The sequence below is a fragment of the Pezoporus wallicus genome, unplaced genomic scaffold (assembly GCF_028554395.1).
Source record: "Pezoporus wallicus isolate ANWC-B61680 ecotype Strahan unplaced genomic scaffold, APGP_CSIRO_Pwel_v1 contig_7363, whole genome shotgun sequence".
Classification (NCBI taxonomy): domain Eukaryota; kingdom Metazoa; phylum Chordata; class Aves; order Psittaciformes; family Psittacidae; genus Pezoporus; species Pezoporus wallicus.
In genome coordinates, this window is record NW_026641434.1 from 485480 (window position 1) to 506689 (window position 21210).

At 44.3% G+C, this 21210-nt stretch overlaps 1 protein-coding gene across 9 annotated transcripts in view; it reads right to left on the reverse strand.

Annotated features, from left to right (window-relative positions):
- Window positions 1-5832, reverse strand: part of CAST (calpastatin) — a 63805-nt gene extending 57973 nt beyond the window's left edge. For 7 of the 9 annotated variants that reach the window (XM_057423918.1, XM_057423909.1, XM_057423914.1 and 4 more), the window contains exons 1-2: window positions 5705-5832; window positions 443-508 (exon numbers count right to left, since the gene is read on the reverse strand). In XM_057423918.1, coding sequence (XP_057279901.1) covers window positions 443-508; window positions 5705-5746 — 108 coding nt within the window. In that variant the 5' untranslated portion in view covers window positions 5747-5832. Of the gene's footprint in view, window positions 1-442; window positions 509-5406; window positions 5518-5704 lie in introns of those variants that run through there. The other 2 variants (XM_057423915.1, XM_057423910.1) reach the window with 1 other exon arrangement.
- Between the last annotated feature and the right edge of the window lie 15378 nt (window positions 5833-21210).

Below are 21210 nucleotides of genomic sequence, written 5' to 3' on the forward strand. Positions count from 1 at the left end.
TATTTACAAGCATGCCAGGAAATGGCACAGACATCTGTGCAACATCTATGTATGAATTTGGATTTGTATCTTTGGAAGAAAAGCCAGGATACAACCAGGGTGGAAAGCGTCACAGTGCACTTGCTTCATCCCTACTTCTGGACAATTGAAAAACTGGGATCATCAGATGCGTCCCACAGTGTACCTGCACTGCAGAACAGACATATCTACCAAGATCATTTCCATCAATACAAATGTGAAGTATTTGTGAAAGGATCAACAGAACAAAGAAATATTTTCAGCAGGCTGCTCAGCAGTACAAGACAGAGCTATACATTCCTGGAATGAATGAGTAACTACAGTCACCAGTTAATTACACCACTTTGCTGTCAAAACACAAAAACCTGTATGGGGCGGAATTCACTACCAATGATTCTTAGCATGTTCAAATACTTGAATTTACCTCTGCTACACCTGCTTCTTTCTCTCCTGATTTGGAAGAAGTTCCACTTGCCTTGTTGTCACCATGCTGTTAAACAGAGAAAATAAATGCGTAGTTAAGATCTTACAGTATACCTTCTATGTAGAGAAATTCCCAAACATCTTAGTGCATGTATGATGCCTTTCATCTACCACAATATGACAGAAGAGAACATCCTAAGTTTTCCTTCTCACTAATGGACAGGGTTTCTAAATGATCTGCTGGATATCTTCAAGCAAAATCACAGTCATGAAGTCATGCCAGGGCAGTACATGTAACATAATTACTCCTGTGACAAGTTCTGGAAGATATTAAGCTTATCACTCATTCCTCACCAGCCCAGCACTCTTCAATACTGGCTTTAGAAACACTGTCAGTCCCACCAGCCTCAGAAGAAACTGAACATCTCTCAGAGAGACCAACACAATATACACTATCATGAGCACTCCAACACCTGCTTAGACACATTAGAATGCTCATTATGCCCAGCCTTCTTTACCTGGAGGAAAGCTGTTACTATTTTCTCCAGAATTCTGCTGCTGATATGCAAGAACTAAATGCTGTAGCAGTGCAGGCACAGGTACACATTAGGAAATACAGTTCTTCTACATCTTCCAAACCTCCTTCATCTTACATTCCCTCCAGGACTTCAAACCTCTGCTTTCATCCAACCTTATGTGCAATCCCATCTGCTGCCCAAGTGTAGCAGTGTACAGAAGGACAGAGTTTGTTCAGCATGCACACTGGCATCCAGCGCATGCTTTACTCTCTGCATCTCTGGTGAGCAGTGAATATGGCCCCTCAGAAAAGCTTTTTCAAAAGCAAATTGTTTAATCTTTAGAATAGTAAAAAACAAAACATTTTACCATGAATACAGAAGTCGCTGTTATCTGATGGCTAGTGTTAACTTCCAAAAGCAACTGAGACACCTGGGAATGAGGATTCATGTCCAGTTTGTTTTGTTAAGTAAATAGAGGAGATTATTTGAGACCCATTTATTCCTTCTGTTTTGAGGACTGAGCAGCAGGAGGTAAAGTTTGCTAACCCACTAATGTAACGAGTTTGTACAGGTTTCTCTTTACATGGCTACAGGGAGAAAGTAATGATCCATGTATGATTGCACTATCTTCAATAGGAACACGTTCAAGCACATCAGCAGACATGCTGGGAAAATATTAAAGCTGAACGAACAAGCAAGACTAAAAAAGAACTAGCATGTGTCTAATCTGTTTCCACTATTTTGGTCTATGACAGCATTTTCAAAAATTGTTTTAGACAGCCTCTAACAATTCAAGTTTTTAAAATTAGTTTGGGCATGAATAAGATACTTGACAAGTTTTAAAATTGAAAATACTATTCTCATATTCCAATTGTGCCTCTTCAGAGGAAAAACAGTCCTTGTAGGTTGTTGTTTAATATAAGAGATGAATTGACTCAGTGTCCTGTAATAGCACTTTCAGTATAGACACAATTAGCCTCATTATCTGCACTTTTTAGTGATACAATGAAAGCGCACACCACATACCTCTGAAAGCAACGTCAGTAAGTGCGTTTTTGCTTACAAAGTGGTAAGTCCAGAGCCAGCACTGCTACACACTCAGGAGCCACAGCTCCTACCCAGCAAAACTTCGTTGTGTGGACCAGCCCTCTTCCTAAACAGATACCCTTGGCACAAAGTGCTACCTAGATTCAGCTACTAAAACAAGCACGCCTTTCTGTACCCTGCACATATTTTACTGCTTTTATCCATTTGCTTCTTCAACATTGGGCATAGCTTTAAAAGCAGCAACACCATTTAAAGCTTAGATGTTTTTTTTTCTTTTGCTAAAACAACTCCAGAATGCAGGAGTCTTACATACCTCCTACAGAGTGTGCCAGGCTTTTACCAGGGCCAAATCTGGTGTTACTCTTTCTCCCTAATCCATCTCCTTGTCTTCACACCAAGGAAACCCATACCAGACAGGACCACAGCATCAACAGGGCCTCCGGTCTCAAGACTACAAAGAAGAAGATAACGCTGTACCAGCAAGTCACAGACAGAGCTCGGAGTGTGCCCTCTTGGGTGCCAAGACTTCTGTGTTTGCCTGCCTCAGCATCCACTTTTCCTCTTTTCCCATCCTCAGCTTGACAGCTAGGCACAGCTGTCTATGCTGCTTGCAGAGGGCAGGACAAGGGGCCTAGCAGCATTCCCTCAAGCAGGGTATCAAAGCCATGTTCCAGAAGGACCCCAGAGCAGCTTCACTGGCCAGAGAGAAAAAGGAATGGACCAGGACAATGGCCACAACTTTGCTACCCCTAAATTCAAGTGAGAGAGAGATTAAATGCATGCTGTCTTCCCTCTAAAAGGCTGTGCCAAGTAACACCTACAACAACAACGCTGTGACTTAAAGGCCAAATACTGTTCATCGCGTATGACCTGACCAAAGTAATTTTCTATCCAGTAAGTTGGAATCACACACTGTGTGCACATTCATCACTGATACTCTCTGGACTTGGATAATAAAAGAGTCTATGAAAGTATTACCTCACTTTAAAGTCTGCCATCCTGAGGAGGTAACCTGGGAATGCAACTTTCTAACACACCTTCTGAGAAGACCGCACTGGTTCCCTGAACAGCTGATGCTTGAGACAAAATGAGACCCTGTTTCAAAAATGCCTTTCAGCAGCTCTTTTCTGCTCTGTATTTCCAAGCTTTGAACCTTCTACTGAAAAAAAAAATAATAATAAAAGAAATCAATCAATCTGCTTAGCAAGAGGCTAAGCAAGCTCAGGTTTTCCAGAACAGTATGCATCCATCACTCTTTTACATTCTCAAGTGGATGACAGAGTTGACTTTTCCTTTGGGCACTCTTTCTTTTTTCCACTCATCTTTCGTTACATTGCCAAAGAAATATATCCATAACCAGGCAGAGGACAGGAGCAGCTCCAGGTCTGTCACACAGACAGTGGGCATGAAGTTGAAGTTACATTTCTAGTTCAACTAAGGAATTAACAACAATTCCTTACAGTTGTTAAGTTGGCCCAAAATATTTTCCATCTCTACTAACTAAAACTGAAACACATAAACCCACTCATAATCACATGCTCAGAAAATACAAAGAAGTATCATGAACCAGAACATTTATCCTGAGATATTCATCTTATTCAACAGTGCACAAAAATGTCATGACACTGTTGTTTTATAGACACAACTTTAACTTCTTATACAAAGAGCAACTAGAAAGAAACTGGCCTCAGTGAAAAGCACAGGGCAAAATTCTAAAAACTGAACACATGACTACATTCTCAGCCCAAGCTTACACAAATCAGACCTCAACTAAAAGTCTTGCATCAAGAAATTCCTACTAAACCTCAGGAGCCCCATAAGCATAAATGAACTTTTGGTTCAAAGCCATTGAGCAGCATCTCAGAGGACTGCAGTGACAACACGCTCAGTCACTGGGTGAGAAGGGAAGCCTCCTTGCAAGCCTCTCAGATTAAGTCAACCAACTTTGCACTGCAGATATTAAAGGAAATGCATCATTCCATACAGAGAGGAATCTGACCTACTGTTTTCAGTTGAAACTGAGAATGCAGCAGAGATCGTTGATGCTGCTCAGGAGACTGCCAAATGGAAAGAGGTGGCAGGGGAACTACAATCAAGCAATGTAAGGAATGGAAAGGTGAAACCTAGATTCTTATTACAGCCATCCTGTTCTGTTTTAAATACACAAGCCAGTAAAAACCTTGGTAGAGAGACCAGTGAATCTTTTTTGTGTCTGTTCTCTCTCTCACCTTTTCTGCTTTCCTTCTCATCCTTCAGGAAGGTCTCCCAGGCAGAAACTGTCCTGTGCACTGGGCCAGAGCATGCTGCAGTCCCACACAGAGGCCTGCAGGCGCTATTCTGGTGCCAAAACTGTAACCACGGGTTTACCACAGAGCACGTGGGTCAGTGGTTTCCTTACCTGATCACAAATAGCAGCACACTGTCTTAGCATCTTTTTGTACATTGGATTCAGTGACCCAGGACAACAGAGGCCTTTAACATTCATGTCATCACTTAACGCAGCAATTCCCAAACATTCCTCCCTGTAACTTGGTGTCCTCCACCATACTGTATCACTGATTTGACACACAATACACAATACTCAAAAACGTTTCAAAATGCCTATCTAAGCTACTTACAGCAATTTAAAATTTAACAGATACTATTTACCTGATTATATATTCAGGAAATACATTATGTTTTCTTCTGAAACCCACCTTACACAGTGCATACTTTCCATAAAACTTTAACAGAACACAAACTTTTTTTCACTGCTCTGTAAAGAGACCGTTTCCGCATATGACTAATAAACTATAAAGAAGACTTTCAACAGCAATTGCAGGTTTATAATGACTAACGACCTAAATCCAGCCAAACCACGTGGAGCTATGAGACAGCTATGGTTTATTCAGGGAGAATCTAGCAAGTGACAACATTTCCTGGCAACTCCACTACCTACCTGCAGTTACCATATGTTCCTGAGAACAGACACACTACGAGGATTTTTCCAAAGCAGAAACAATCCCATAAAAATTCTGCCTTATGTCACACATCGCTATGTTTTGACCGAGTGGTACAGTTTTCGTCAGCTAGCAAGCTCTGCCTTACTTCAGAAGATGACAGAAACTGCCAAATCCCTGATTTTTCAGCGTCACTTATCCGCGGCAGGATGATAGAAGTACATCCAGAGTACACCACATTCTCATCTGACCTGAAATTCTACTGCACGAACGCTTTGGGGGAAAAAAAAAAAGGAAAGAAAAAAGAAGCGCTGATGTACCTTCTGTCACCGTAAAATCCTTTCCTAAGTCTTAAAGACAGAGAGGGGAGGCCGCCCGCCGGAGCGGCACGCCGCCGCCCCGTTCCTTCCCCCGGGGGTGGCCCAGGCTCCCCGGCCGTCCCGCCGCACCCCTGCATTTACCGTGGCGTACCACCACCTCGCGAAAGCCATGGTGCTGCCCTCTGCTCGCTGCTCCCTGCTGCCCGGCTCGGCTCGTCAAGGCCTGGGCCGCACCCCGCCCCACCAGCCGCCTCCACCCCAGGGCGGCACCGCCGCGGCAGCAGCCTCCCACTCCCGGCCCTACGGCACCAGGGCAGTGACCGCGGCCACGCCGAGCCCGTGAGGCAGCTCGGGCAGCGCCGCCGGGGCTCGCCACTGCCATCCCCACAGCGCCCTGGGGACTACAGCCACCCGCCCCGCCGCCCGAGCCCCACCTTACCGCGGCGGGGGGCGGCTGCCTCCCCGTCCCGGGCTGAGACATAGTGGCGGGACTCCCTTCCGCCTGCCCCGGTGCGGCTCTGGGCCACGGAGAAGCTAGGGTCGGCCGGCGAAGCAAGGGGAAGCGACCGATCTAGGGGCGCGGCGGTACCAGTGGCACAGCTTTCTGGGGCGGTGGCGGATCCTCCCCTTCCTGCCGGGACCAGGGGGGGGACGCGGGAGGAGGAGGGCTGAGGTTCGCGGCGATGGCTTCAGTCCGGAGAAAGCTGCGGGCATGCCCCCGACTCGCAAGCGCCGGGGCAGGGCAACGCTCACCCGAAACTAGAGTGCCTTTTCTTGAATAGAAGAGGTGAAGGGGCAGATTCTTTTCTTTTGCTGCGAAAGACTTTACCATTGGAAGAGCTTTGGGTATGGACACCCGACCCTCAGCTGGAGGTTGGTTTGAGGCAGCTCGTGTCAGAGATCCTGCCTCCACGGCTTCTCCCTAGAGGGAGCCGGACGGTGGGTGTGTGTGCGTGCTCTGTCGTCCCGGCTCCTCTACCAGCCTCCAGCCTTTGCCAGTAGCTTCGGCTTGAACCCACGCTAAAGGAAGGGTACATCTTCACACCTTCCTGCAAAACCATGCCCTTGGTTTTGAGCAGGTCATACATCCTGTAGGTTGCTGTGGTGGTAGCGTTCATGTTTAGGGGATTTAGCATAGCTAGGGTTGTTAAATGTAAAGGGTTTCCGGGTCTGATGTTTATTTGAGAGTGGGACGCAAATGTCTCTGGCCGTGTAAATCTACACAAATGAGCTGTGTGGGGTGTAGTGATGGCCCTTCCAAACTACTGCAGGAACAGGTCGTGGTCAGTCAGAGTTGAAAGAATCATAGAATCATAGAATGGTTTGTGTTAGAAAGAACTTTAAAGCCCATCCAGTTCAACACTCTGCCATGGGCAGGGGCACCTCCCACTAGACCAGGTTGCTCCAAGCCCCGTCCAACCTGGCCTTGAACGCTGACAGGGATGGGGCAGCCACAGCTTCTCTGGGCAACCTGTGCCAGGGCCTCAGCACTCTCACGGGGAAGAACTTCCTAAGATCTGATCTCAGTCTCCCCTCTGTCAGGTTAAAGCCATTCCCCCTTGTGCTGTCCCTACAGGCCCTTGTCCAAAGCCTGCTCCAGGTTTCTTGCAGCCCCTTTAGGCACTGGGAGCTGCTCTAAGGCCTCCCCTTAAGGAGCCGTATTTTCTCCAGGCTGAACCAGCCCAGCTCTCTCAGCCTGTCTCCAGAGCAGAGCTGCTCCAGCCCTCGCAGCATCTCTGTGGCCTCCTCTGGACTCACTCCAACAGCTCCATGTCCCTCTTGTGTTGTTGCCCCAGAGCTGGACACAGGACTGCAGGGGGGGGTCTCTCCAGAGTGCAGCAGAATGACAGAATCCCCTCCCTGACCTACTGCTCATGCTCTGGGAATGCAGCCCAGCACACGGGAGATCTGGGCTCAAGCGTGCACTGAAGCTGGGTCATAGGAAGCTTCTTATCAACCAACACCCCCAAGTCCTTCTCAGGACGAAAGATGAAGCACATCCAAGCCACCATGACCAAAACCTGGAAAATGCTCTCTGAGCAGGAATGGTGCAGTCCTGAGCCCTGTTTGACCAAGTCTCCTGTTCATGTGGATATGTAGCTGGAATGAAAAATTCATTGTTTACCAACAGCACTACTCTGAGGCTCCCTCAGTAAGGAAACAAAATGTGACTGAGGTGGTGTGGCAAATATTCTTGAAGCATTGTGGCAAGAATGATGGATTATAACATAAGTCAACCTCCAGTAAAAGAGGTTCAAAATGCAATAGATGACTTGCTGCCTGTAGGTACTTAAACACAGGTTGCATGCAGGAATTGGCACAGTTCATCAGTTTTGTCCTGCCCAGGTCTTGTTTATGCACAGTTTAAGTAAAATAAAAAGGTGTTTTGGTTGTTCTGTGCTAGGGAATCCCAAGTTTAGGCTGGTTGGGTGCAAAAAGCAATTGGATGAGCTGTATTACTCTGAAGAGGTAACAGCAGCAGTGGATCCTGCACATGAGCTTGGGCGAGGAGGCTGTCTCTATCAGCAGAAGGAAGCAGAAGTGTCTGAGTCTTCAGCAAGTGCTCACCACCTAAGCAGCGACAGGGCAAGCCACTTAGTGGAAAGTCTGTAAAGTCAGTTAGTGCTCGTGCATTCTCCCATCAGACAGAAAGGAGGCGAGTGGACCCCTTGAAGCCTTGGTGATTGGCTTTAATCTCCAGAGATGAAGGATGGTTCAGATGTGTCATATACCTAAAGCAGTCGCTGCTTTTCCTTGTGATTAGCTACGTGCAAATCTACAGCTAGTCTCTGAAGTATTCCAGCCTGTGACATGTCTAGGGTTTGCATTCCACTTGATGGGTCACCTGCTTAAAACATTCAGTACTCAGACTTTCCCTGAGCTCTGCATTGTATCTGTCTGTGGAAGTGTAAAGCAGCTACATGTGACCATCTTACAAGGATGTGCATCTAGGCAAGGTGCTCTGGAAGAGACCAAGGCAAGGGCCATATTTAATGCACAGCTTTCACGCAGGGCTGTTGTGTGCTTTTTTATCTGCAGTCACTCTGACAGGTCTAACAGATTTTACTGCATTCCTCAGCTGCAGGCAGCAGGCCCTCCCTGCTAAAACAGTGCTCCAGGAAGCCTCCAGCAAGCTTTACTCTGCTCATTACTACATGCCTGATGACCAGCAACTGGAGCTGACAGTAGCTGAAACTGTGGAGTTCACAGTAATGAGGCAGTAGTACATGAAATCCTTGGTGATGTCAGTCTGTATCATGCTGGGCCAACGTTGAGGGTTCTGCTGATCCAGATGTACATTGTCAATTCTAAGCTTTCCTAGTAGGAAGTTAGATGATAAATTAGATGAGTATTGATAAGATTTGAACACTTGGTAGCTGCACGAAGGAGGAGAGCCGCCCGGACATTGCCTCCAGTTCTGCAGCCACTGTGTGTGTCTGCAGCTATTTGGAAAATGGCTGGGCTCCAGCCTTGCAAGGAAATTGGGCTCTGGGTGAAGGGCTTTGGCACTGTTGTTTCTATTAGAAGACTCATGTAGCTTGCCACTGCTTTAAGAAACCATTGTGTATTGGCAATTTCTGCATACATTTATTCTTAACTAGTTTAGATTACTTTTATATGTAATTGAGGGAGACAGCACACGTTTCCAGGGAATGGAAAAGCAGATACTCATACCTTTTACAAGTGATCTCAACTGACAGGTGCGTGAGTCAGGTCTTCAACTACTGCAGGCCTAAACACCATCCCAGCAGTTTGCTCAGTTGGATAAAGATTTTTGTATTTGCTTGGAAGAGTTGGTAGTAATTATCCCAATCAGTCTGACTCTCCTTATCTTTAATTAGGAAAATCAAGTTTTTCTTGCAGCTTTCAGTAGCATACAGGTGTATAATTTCAAAGACACATTCTGTTTTCTGTTGCATTTTCTGCTTAACTATTTCAGATCATCTGTTGGCAAACAAACCTGCTAAAGCCTGCAGAGATTTGACATGGCTGATAGGTAAGTTCTGCAGAGGGTTGTCCAAATGCAGGAGAGGATGAATACTCCAGACTTAGGCCTGTTCAATACATATTGGTTTGAGCAGCAGCAGGTAGCCACATTGGTTCTTTACTGTGATAATATGTAATACAAACAAGTATTTTAAAACATTTTGTATGCTTTTAATAGTTATTTAGAGTTATGGTCAATGGCTATGTTTACATGTAATTCAAGTTATTTGGAGTCTAAAATTGGAATCTAGAATAGAAGACTCATTTTTCCCCACCATATTCCTCTCTCCAAAGGGCACCAGTTGACGTCAAATGCCTCTGAATAAAAAGGTGCTCTAAATTCTGGCAGGATCAGATGAAATTTTTGCCAAGCATACATATTTCATTAGTATAGCTTGCATAACAGCACTACTGCAAGCTTATGAGTCATTCACCCAATTTACAAAGTAAAGTACAAAATTTCTTGTGTAACTGGATTTTTATCCAGAGTAGTTAAAAAAGAAGTCTAAAATGAAGTATAAAAATGAGTCAAACAAGTTGTTTCTTTAATCTCTGGTTTACTGAGAAATTTATCACAAGTTTTCATTGTGTTCTCTTCCTCACAACACTAAAGTAATAGGATTTACTTTTTTTTTTTTTTAATTTGATGCATGCAGTCCCATCCTATTTCAACACACCAACAGTAACAAAGACAAACAACTACATTTAATTTCTTCATCGACTGCTTTTGTTCAAAAAGTGTTCAGTAACTGGAAATTGGAATTTTCAGTTATGGAAGCCCTCTATGTTGAAAAGAGTGAATAGTTTGATAAATCTTTGCTTTATAACTTAATAAGCAATAATTAAAATCCTTGCTATTGAAAAGAAAGGTTTATTTCTTTATATAAGAACCCATATTTTGGTACATGTTGTAAACGTGTTCTTTTTCGTCATATAAATAGTGTGTCCTCTTGTTTGTTTGGTGTGGTTTGAAGGCTTCCTGCTAGACTCCATCTCACTGCTGAATGGAAATTTCCTTTCCACAGGCAGAAAGTCCAAAGTTTTGATACCAACCAAGGGAAGATTAGAGCTGATTCCATAGTCTTCCTTGGGGTTTTTATTTTGTAAATCTGTAGATACTGAGCTGAGTCTTGATTAAGAAAAAAACAAACAAACAAAGAAAAGCAAAAAAACCCTTTGAAATGAATTTTTAATAATTACTGGAGCTGAATTTAGGTTATATGTACAAAAGTTTTTATTTATCCAGAAGTTCTATTTCATTCTTGGAGTGGCTATGCATACAGACAGCACTAGGTTATGACTTCAAATTTGGGTCCAAAAGGAAGTCCAGCGTGACAAAATAGGCATTACCTCGATGAATGTCAAACATTGCAGTTATGTAGGAGTGGGCAACCTGCAGCTCATTTCTGTCTGCTGTTATTACAAAAAAGCCAAAAACTTTCCTGAAATGAGGTATATTCTCTCAAGTGTAAACTAAATTGTGAAATTACAGCAAGAATGTGCGTCCTAAAAATTTCTGATTTTTTATAAACCTGATTTATAAAGATTTATACATATGAAAATTACAGTGCCATTTCTCTCAGATTCTCAGATTGAAGGCATAGATTAGTCTCTGAGTAGAAACTGCAGATAAAGAAAACTTCGGTGAGCTCTGTGTGAGGTGGGACAAAAATGTGTTTATGAATAAATGTCCTGGGTTTAAGACTTTAAAGTCTTTAAACACTATAATTTTTAAAAATCTCTAGAAAATCATGCTAATAAACTTAAACACATACCTTTTAAGCGCAGTTTCTATGTTTAACATGCAGAATTTTTCAAAATGTTTTGGCTGTGTCAGTGCTGTATCTTGGAAGTCATAAAACCCATGCAAGAGATTGAAACTTTTGCATACTTCTTGGACATTTTCTCAGTTTATCTGCATTTGCCACAAAGACAATGATTTCCCTGAGAGTGGTAGCATTCCCTCCAGTGCAGTGCTGCACTTACCCCTTATCATCAGGGTGCATAATGGTCCCCTCAGAGCAACTTTTCTTCAGAAATTAATCCTGAAAATCTTGGAAATAATAGAGGCTTCACAGAGGAAGGGTTAAAAGAACAACTATGGTTTCCTGAAATACATCCTGTAAAACAAACTAAAAATTGCATTGGTTTGAAAAGATCAGTTAAGTCATTTATGAGGGTAACTTTTGTTCCTAGGGTAACAAAGAAAAGGTTTTACAAGACAACACATCTCTTTATATTTTGCGTTTTTTTCATTCTCACTACCTTACCCACACACAGATGTACACACAATTAGGACTGAAGAGGCCCAAGACAGATCAAAGTATAGTTTATAACTAATCCAAAAGCAAAAATAAAACTGACACTCATATGTATATGTATATGTATATGTATATGTATATGTATATGTATATGTATATACATTCATGCATACATAGATGTATCTATGTCTGTCTTGTAGCTGTTTTATAGAGGATGTAACTCATCATATGATTAATCAGCACTCCCATGATTCCCAGACAAAATAAGAGACTAGTGACTGAAGACTAAGGATTAATAACTTAAAAGAGCACTTAAAGATATAATTTAATATATTTAATTGTATCTTTTTATATTTAATTATATCTTTATATTATAATTAAATACTGAACTTACACAACAAAATGTTAACTTAAGACTGAATTTTGATAAGAAACTTTGGGGATTCTCTAGGGCTAGGAAAGGGAGAAAAGTACCTCCTCCTCCTCCTCCCATCTCCATTCAGCCTTACTAAGGGGCAGCCACAGTGTAAGCCAGTTGGTATCATCTGTAGCTGCTAGTGGCACAAGCAGAATGTGGTGCCCATGACTCTTAATACCATAAACAACAGCTGTTCCTTGGGGTCTTATAGGAGCATCCTGCTGGGATGCTACTGGACACTACTGGTGATTAGAAAACACAAAATTGTCTTTTGCCAGTGATGCTGAATGTCTTTTTTGCTTCCTGCCAGGGTTTGAAAACTGTTCCCCAATGCTGTGTTGTCTGGGTGGTGATGCTTCTTCTCATACACTTTCAGCAGCTGCCTGTGAAACAAGATGTCATTAATTACAGCTTTACTTCCATAGTATTTCCCTCTGTACCTGTGACAGGTTACGAAAAAACCTCTCGCAAACAAGAAATTCCTGTTAAGAGAGAAGGAAATGACAGTTCTGGGCTCTGGCAGCTTTTGTGAGTTGTAATACATCCGTCATTCCTACAGCTTGCAGTCCTGTGATAGCAGGTTCAAAGAACCCAGGCTTTCATTCACACTTCTGGGAAAGGCTGTTGTCTTTGCTGCTGGTAAACTGAGGCTCAGGAGGACTGAGGGCTGTAAAGGGTCACACAGGGCACTTGTAGCAGATAAAGACATTGACCCAGAGTTTGGTTTATGTGCAATCTTCTCAGACACACTGCATTTCTGATCTGATCATCAAACTTAAAAACAGGGCTGTATCAACAAAGAAAAGAAGTTATTATATAGCTTGTCCTCCCCAGTTTGCCAACCATGAGAAACCTAACTATGGTTTCCATCAAAGCATCCATTTCCATCCATTCATGCATAATGTCCTTGTTATGTCTGCAAGGTGTATTTTTATGCAGGTGCACACATTTGTGAAATCAGATACACATTTTAAATATATACACAAACAAATTATTTATTACACTCTACAGTTAGAAAAAATACTCTGTCAGATACTTTGCCAATCACAACTGCATAATATACCTGGAAATGGGGATAAAAGCAGGCAGTAGTTTTCCTTAGGAGAGCACTTCATTGCTCAAAACCTGCAGATCGGCTTCCTCACAGTTGGTGAATGTTGTGCATTTAGCAGCTTTGTTAGCATCTGTTTCATCCTATACTTGGTTGACCAGTGCCACGTCTGAAGGTGAGACTTACATGTTAAAAGCTGCATTAATATTAATAACCACATCTTCAAAACATAGGTCTGCTTACAACGTGGCGTCCTTGAATCCATTAAAGCAGTCTGCTTCTTTGCCCTTATGTCCCTGCTCAGAATTTTTGTCAATTGCATAGCTCAGGCTCTTTTTAATCGCTGTTGACTGCATGCCTTTTGCAGGAGTAAGGTCTCTTCTTAGATTAGCACTATACTTTCTGCCTTTTAAGAAGCACAGCTTTCAGTCAAAACAACGGAGAGGAAGTCTTAAGTACAAGCTGGTTCAGAAATGTTTAATGGAAAATTGCAACACTGCTTCACAGGAAACTCTTTCCTGTTTTAGAAATGTGAGAAAATAAGAAACTGAAATTGGTCAGAAGGGAAACATGGGTAATGTGGAAAATATTTTACAGCTCTATGCCATTTTGAAGGCAGTATAAATTTTTCATAATTAAAAAAGAGAAAGCAAACTGAAATAACATTGCGCAGAAGCAGAGGTAAGTGGGCACTTAGAAGTAAGACCCGAGCACGCAGTGCAGCTTGGCTTGACATTTAGCTCAAAGCAAAGAAAAAAACCTCACCTTTTTCTTGTTTCATTGTGTGCTGAACAGATCGCTCCCACCTTAGCAACAGATTGCAGCTATTTTGTAGCTGCAAAATAGCACAATAATAAAAAGCACTGATTCACCTGAGTGGCCAAGCAGCAGTGGCAGGGTGAGGGTGCATTGCTTGGGGACATCCCTGCTTGCGGTAGCTCCTGCTCCTGCTCCTCTGAAAACATGTGCAGCATTAATGGAGCCGAAGTGCGGACAACTCCTTCTCAGCACGCACTGCTCTCCTTTGGGAGTTGTTCTTTCTATTTTAAGCTGTGCATTTGTCCTGACAAGTGCGATGGAGCAGCCCTGCATTGCAGCGAGACCTGTTTCTGTGCATGTTCAGGACCAGGCATCAGCACAGAAGTGTGTGGGGGGATTTGGTTTGTGGTCAAATTGCTTGGTAGAAACCCAGCACAGTTTAAATGCAGCTGATGTGCAAATCAGTGAGAGAGGTAACAGAGTTTTGTTTTGTACATCACAAAACCCCAGATCTGTCATTTCTATCCAGAGGAATCTGCTGCTCTTCCAAGGTTTGCTGATGGAGTCAGTCTGCCATCAGCCAAGATGATGCTCTGCTCTCTCTGGGCAGTGGCCATTTGAATGCCATGTGTGGATAGCTGGGTGCCCTTTGCCACGCAGCGCAGGCTGCCCTGGGCCTCCCAGGCTTGAGTGATGGAAACTCTGTTTGCAAATACACAGTGACTTTCAAATGGCATCCACATTTGGGTGGATGGCAAATGCACGGCAGCTCTGCAGGAGCTTATATTTCGTACACATCAGCCCCAAACTTTGCAAAACCTGAAGAATTTCATGTCACCAGGGGTCAGCAGAGTGGTAATAGCTGAGGGGAAGTTCTTTGCTCGAGAAAAAGCATTTGTTTAGTGTGGAGCAACTTGTGATGACTGCCCAGGATAGCCACACCATGCCCAGACTTGTCCTGCCAAAACCAACCTGACACCCCAACTCATGGTGGTGCTGTGCTCTGCCCCCTCCCCAGCACAAGAGGCACACCACTGCCTCGTTTCCAAAACCCAAGGCTCACAGGCTACTTCCTGATTCCCAGGACAAGGGGCAGGGCAGTGGGGCTGGACAGCAGGTGTTTGTGCTGGGATGTGGATTGCACACTCGCCCTATGGCTGCTGCTCCCCTCATACCTCTGCTGTGACTCACCCCAGTGAGCTCAGTGACAAATCTGGCCCATTCTGCTCTCATGAGGCCCCTGGCCAGCAGCAGAGCAGCTTTGGGGTGGAGCAATAAGCTGAAGAATTAATGTGAAATTATTAAATGTGGCAAAAAACCTGGCCTTGAGCAAGAAAGTAAATGCTTTCTGCCGCAAGACCCTGAAAACTGAGGCAAGGTTTTTGCGAACAGCACATGAGTTTGAGTGCCTACCTCCTGCACCAGGCACTGGGGAAATGAAAATCCTTCTTTGCCACTCAGAATTTGGCATAACTGGAGGAAATGTGGTCACTTGTGCTTGCCAGGAACCTGCTTCAAACTTCACTGCAAGTAATGGCTTCCCACTGCCCTGAGTGAGTTTTAGAACAAGTCCGAAGAAAACATTATTTCTGCAGCAGTACCACAACAGTAGAGTGTGGTGACAGTACTTTACATGAGCCAGGTCCGTATACCTGCATGTGTGAAAATCACCCATGTAGGGAAAAAATGGGAAAAAAAGTGTACAAATCAGGACACTGAAGTCCAGTATCCTTTTAAAAAAGACTCTAGAAAGCTCTGCCAGCATTGCATACTGTTTTCAGAAGACACTAGATGATTTTTAATAGATGATTACACCCAAACTGTCTGTCATTAGGTGGCAGGTGTGCTGATATTTGTGGTAAGCAAACAGTTAAGTGGCAGTGTGCCTGTTTCTGTGCGGTGGTGCCAGCACAGACATTTCCTCCACAACCTCTGCCTCTGCTGCCAAAGCACACGGTTTACAGCTAAAGTCAGGTGACATGCTTTGCATCGCCCAGTAGAGATAATTCCCATGCCTGGGGAACCAGGGCACACATGAGGTAAAACTAAACACAGCCCATAAAGCTGGAAGTGGGAAAGGGAGTCCCAAAGGACAGGAGGGCTTGGAGAGATGATGACAGTGGGCTGCAATGGAGAGCAGCATTGCCCTCTGCTCAACCCAGCTCTCCCGTTCAGGACAATGGCATGCCTCTGGTGAGAAGTTTGTTTGCACCGTTTCCAGGGTTTGCCAGAGTTGGTGTGTAGCTCCCAGTAGATTTTCTTCCCTCTGACCACAATCATGCTGCTCTCATCTGCTCCTCCCTCTCTGCACCCTGGAGTGTTTACTGCAGGGCTGCAGACCAGATCTTTAAGAGATGCACAATGCATGACTCACCCGCTTTGGAGCCAAGTTGTGGCAGTGCTGGGTTGTTAAACCAGAAACTTCCTTTTCATAGTACCCTGACTGCAGATGAGCTGTGTCCTCCTGTGCAGACCTGTCAGCGTGACTGTGCTTGTACTCCCTTGTTTTTGTTGTTATCTTCCCAGAAATATTTTACAGAAAGCTTTGCAAGAGGTATTCTGTGTTGGCTCTGAATTTCTGTGCATAGGGCAACAATGTACTTGGGGTGAGTCAGGCACAACAGCACTCACATTGTTGGGGGCATTTCCTGCCCATTGGTGGGCTGCGCTACCTCTGTCCTCTCCTTTTCCCCACCATGAGTACCAAGGCTCTGATAACCACCCAAAAAGCCATCAGATACACCACATGATCAGGAAATCCCCATGTAAGGTACTAGATTCTATACCCTCAACTTTCACAGTTGGTGCTGTCTGTGAAGACCTGTCTAGATTTTGAAAGATGAATTACACTGCAGTGTTTTCACCTCTTTTTGGACTGTCGCATGCTTAGAGATATCCTCTCAGCAGTGCAGGTTCTTCCAAGGTGACACATACCTGGGTTAGTGTTCGCTGTACACAGTCTTGCTTCTCCTCCATCACTGTGTCCTTCTGAAGTGGTGTGTGAAGTTGCCCTGGTTTCAACCCCTCCCATTAGGCATCAAAACAGCATCCACTAAGCATCATTAACAAGTTTGGTTTCACAAGATTATTCAGCTTTTTTTTTTTTTTTTTTTTTGGTGACATCCAGGAGTCTCAAGACCATCCCTGTACCAAAAAATATTGAAAGATGTGTCAGAAAGACAGAATCTGAGGAATTTAAGCTCTAAAACCTACACAACCCTTTCTACTGCTCAAAATGGCTCCTAACATCAGTTGTATGATGGCACTGGTTTCTTGCTGCCCCATGGTACATTTAACCTAGCCTATATCTCTTTCTCTTCAGGATGCTCTAGATTTTTGCTGCCTATTCTCTGGGGAACTCCCTGTGCCCACCTTGGGCTGTGACTCATTTCCTCGCATGGCTCATCTCATCCAGTGTGCCTACAACTTGCTCATCTCCTCTGCAGGAGCAAAACTTGTTACAAAACCCAGTGAAACTATCACATTGTTAGAAATCTTGCTCTTTTTCTCTGTGGCATGCAGAGAGCCTCGTCCGTAACACCTTTTAGGGGCTTCATATACTGGCTGATATATAAGGAAAGGTGGGGGAAAATGTGGTTTTCTCCATATAGAGCCATTTTAAACTCATTTTATTACTTGTTGTGCAAACATGCAGAGAGGTGCCAGCAACTTACTTTACTTCCCCAGCAACTACTGGGGAAGTAAAGTAGCCACAAACTTTAGTCTCAGAATTTCAGTATAAATGGGAAGCTGAAAGTGAAAGCAGAGATCACCGGGCTGTCAGTGCCACCTGCCGGGGTACTTGCAGTGGCAGGCACCTTCACGAAAGTGAGCTGTCAGGGAAATCAGGGTGAACATTCCCTGCTCTGTGTGCCAGACCTTTCCCGCATACGTGCTGAGTACACCAGAAAGTCAGTCTTTATTTTGTCTCAAGATATGTGATCCTATCTTTGCCAAAGAAACAGATCCCATAAGGGATTGAAAGCATGAAAATTCATAGAATCATAGAATCACACAATGGTTTGGGTTGGAAAGGACCTTATGATCACCAAGTTCCAAACCCCCTGCCATGGACAGAGATGCCTTACTCTAGACCATGTTGCCCAAGGCTCTGTTCAACCTGGCCTTAAACACTGCCAGGGATGGAGCATTTTCCACTTCCTTGGGCAACCTGTTCCAGTGCCTCATCACCCTAACAGTAAAGAGCTTCTTCCTTATATGTAACGTGAACTTCCCCTTTTTAAGTTTAAATCCATCAGCCTTTATTCAGTAACTGCAAAGGGATGAAAAGTCCCTCTCCAGTATCCTTGTAGGCCCCCTTTCAGATGTCAGAGGGCTGCTTTGAGGTCTCCACGCAGCCTCCTCTTCTCCAGGGTGAACAGCCCCAACTTTCTCTGCCTTCATACAGGAGGTGCTCCAGCCCCGTATCATCCTCTTGGCCTTCTCTGGACTTGCTCCAGCAGCTCCATGTCCTTCTTAAGTTGAGGACACCACAATTTCACACAGTGTTCCCAGTGGGTCTCTTGCCTTTCTTAGATTAATTTTCATCTGTCACTCAGAAACAGATTGTGCCATTATTTGTACCACTTTCAGGACAGAAGACCAAGAAAACTGAGTGGCAGGAATTCTAAAATCATATAATCTCCGTAAACAAAATCTGGGATTTGTCTTCCTACCGCTGCAGGGGAAAATAAGGATTTTTTTTATCTATTTGAATAGCCCACTGGTGACATGCTACTGAGTTTTTGTGCTGCTGTGAGAAGTTAATAGACCTTGCCATGTTCAAAAAGATGCGCTTATGCATTCTGCAGTGGGATGTGAAGTACTGCTGTCATGTTTGGCCTAATTCATGACACAGCAGGACTGTGAAGGGGTACAGAAATGGAAATCAGTCTGCTAAGTCAGTGTCCAGGCTGATCTTGAGTTGTGTGGGAGGAGAGACACATCTGGAAACTACCTGTCCTCTAGATTGTCAGTCTTTATAACTAAGAAACAACAAACATCAGACACATCCTATTTTTTCACATTCTTCGGTTCAGTTTTAACAAATAGAATGTGGTGCTGTAGCAGTGATGGGTTTTTGCTATAGGTAAAACCACCAGAGATACGGGCTGAAGCAGTGCAAACTGTCATACTGTGCTTCAGCGTGTGTGCATTTGTGTCCTTTTGTGCTGCCTGGGAGAATTAACACTTTCCAATTGCAACATGGGCACCTCACTTCTTTAGGAATTGTCAAAATAAATCAATCAGAATTGCAGGGTGCCTTGGAGGTAAACCAACCTGAATAACATCTGAAGAACCAAAAACAGAGGGCTAGTTCTCCACGTTGAAAGCTCCTTGGACGGGATATTTGTGCTAGCATATTTATCTGCAGGGTTCCAACTTCACAACTAACTGCAGTTAAAATCTGATGCACAAGGAGAAGCAGTTCTCCCAGTATACATGAAAGGACACGGCTGTAATGCCAGTAATGCAGGGCCCATTTATTTTTTTTATGTGTTTACTACTAATTACAAGCATGAGACAAACTGGCAGAAGAGAGATGAGGTCATGTTGGCAAGGTCTGTTAGTTCATTCCTCATTTTCTCTTGAAACAGTGAAATGTGTGCCATCTTGTGAGGTCATGGGTTTTGTATGCTTTTCCCTTTCTTTTTACTTTTTTTTTGTTTGCTTTTTTATCTCTTTTCCTTTTTCATTTTTTTTTCCTTTTTTTTCTTTTTTTTTTCCTTTTCCCTTTTCCTTTCTTTTCTTCTTTTTTTTCTTCTTTTCCTCTCCCTTTGGAGGCAGAGCAAAAGGCTAAAATCTAATCCATGACCAAGAGATTCCTACATGAGCTGTGTGCACACACCTCTCAACTCTAACCTGATGCTTTCAGCCCCTTGCTGAAGCAAGCCAAGAAAAAGTACTTATGCACAGGTGTAATTTGGACTGAGGGAACAGTTCTGGGGAGTGAGACAGAGCTCTGGCTTGGGCTCAAGAGGACCCTTGCTGTGCTTCTGCTCAGGTGGTACCCAGAATGTTTAGCTTACTCCTGGGGACAGGCACTGCTGCTTCAGTGCCAAGTGCTGGCCAAGGAGCAGCCTGTCTCCATGGCTGTAGGACAAGAGCCCTCCAAAGACAATGCAGTTTACAGAAGTGCTCTGTTCTTTCTCTCTTGTGTAATAGCTCAGGAGGACTTCCATTATAATCTGTATTTCCTTCAGAATGGCAGCTAAGATGTATCAAAAGCTAGTCCTGGCTTTTGGAAAAAGGATGAATTTGGATCACTGAGTTGCAGGACACACCTTTTCATACTGACCTGACAGTTCTCAGTTACTATATTAGAAATGTGTCATTATGGGTCCTGTTGAGATCCATCCGCAGGTCCTGAAGGAGCTGGCAAATGAAGTTGCGAAGCCACTGGCCATCAGATTTGAGAAATCATGGCAGTCAGGTGAAGTTCCTGACGACTGGAAAAAGGGAAATATAACCCCCATTTTCAAGAAGGGGAAAATGGATGACCAGGGGAATTACAGACCAGTCAGTCTCACCTCTGTGCCTGGCAAAATCTTGGGAGCAGATTCTCCTGGAAGGCTTGCTAAGGCACATGAAAATCAACAAGGGGCTTGGTGACAGCCAGCATGGCTTCACTAAGGGGAAATCCTGCCTGACCAATTTGGTGGCCTTCTATGATGGGGCTACAGAACTGATGGACAGGGGTAGAGCAGTTGATGTCGTCTACCTGGACTTGTGTAAAGCGTTCAACACTGTCCTGCATGATAGTCTTGTCTCTAAATTGGAGAGACATCAATTTGATGGATGGACCACTCGGTGGATAAAGAACTGGCTGGATGGCCGCACACAAAGAGTTGTGGTCAATGGCTCAATGTCTGGCTGGAGACCAATAACGAGTGGCGTCCTTCAGGGATTGGTGTTGGGACCGGTCTTGCTCAACATCTTCATCGCTGACATGGACAGTGGGATTGGGTGCGCCCTCAGCAAGTTTGCCGATGACACCAAGCTGTGTGGTTCTTTTGATAACCTGGAGGGAAGGAATGCCATCCAGAGGGACCTTGACACGCTTGTGAGGTGGGCTGATGCCAACCTCATGAAGTTTAACCATGCCAAGTGCAAGGTCCTACACCTGGGTGGGAGCAATCCCAGGCACAGCTACAGGTTGGGCAGAGAAGAGATTCAGAGCAGCCCTGCGGAGAAGGACTTGGGAGTGTTGGTCAATGAGAAAATGAACATGAGCCAGCTTCAGTGTGTGCTTGCAGCCCAGAAAGCCAACCGTATCCTGGGCTGCATCAAAAGGAGCATGACCAGCAGGTCGAGGGAGGTGATCCTGCCCCTCTACTCTGCTCTTGTGAGACCTCACCTGGAGTATTGTGTGCAGTTCTGGTGTCCTCAACATAAAAAGGACATGGAACTGTTGGAACAAGTCCAGAGAAGGGCCACGAGGATGATCAGGGGACTGGAGCACCTCCCGT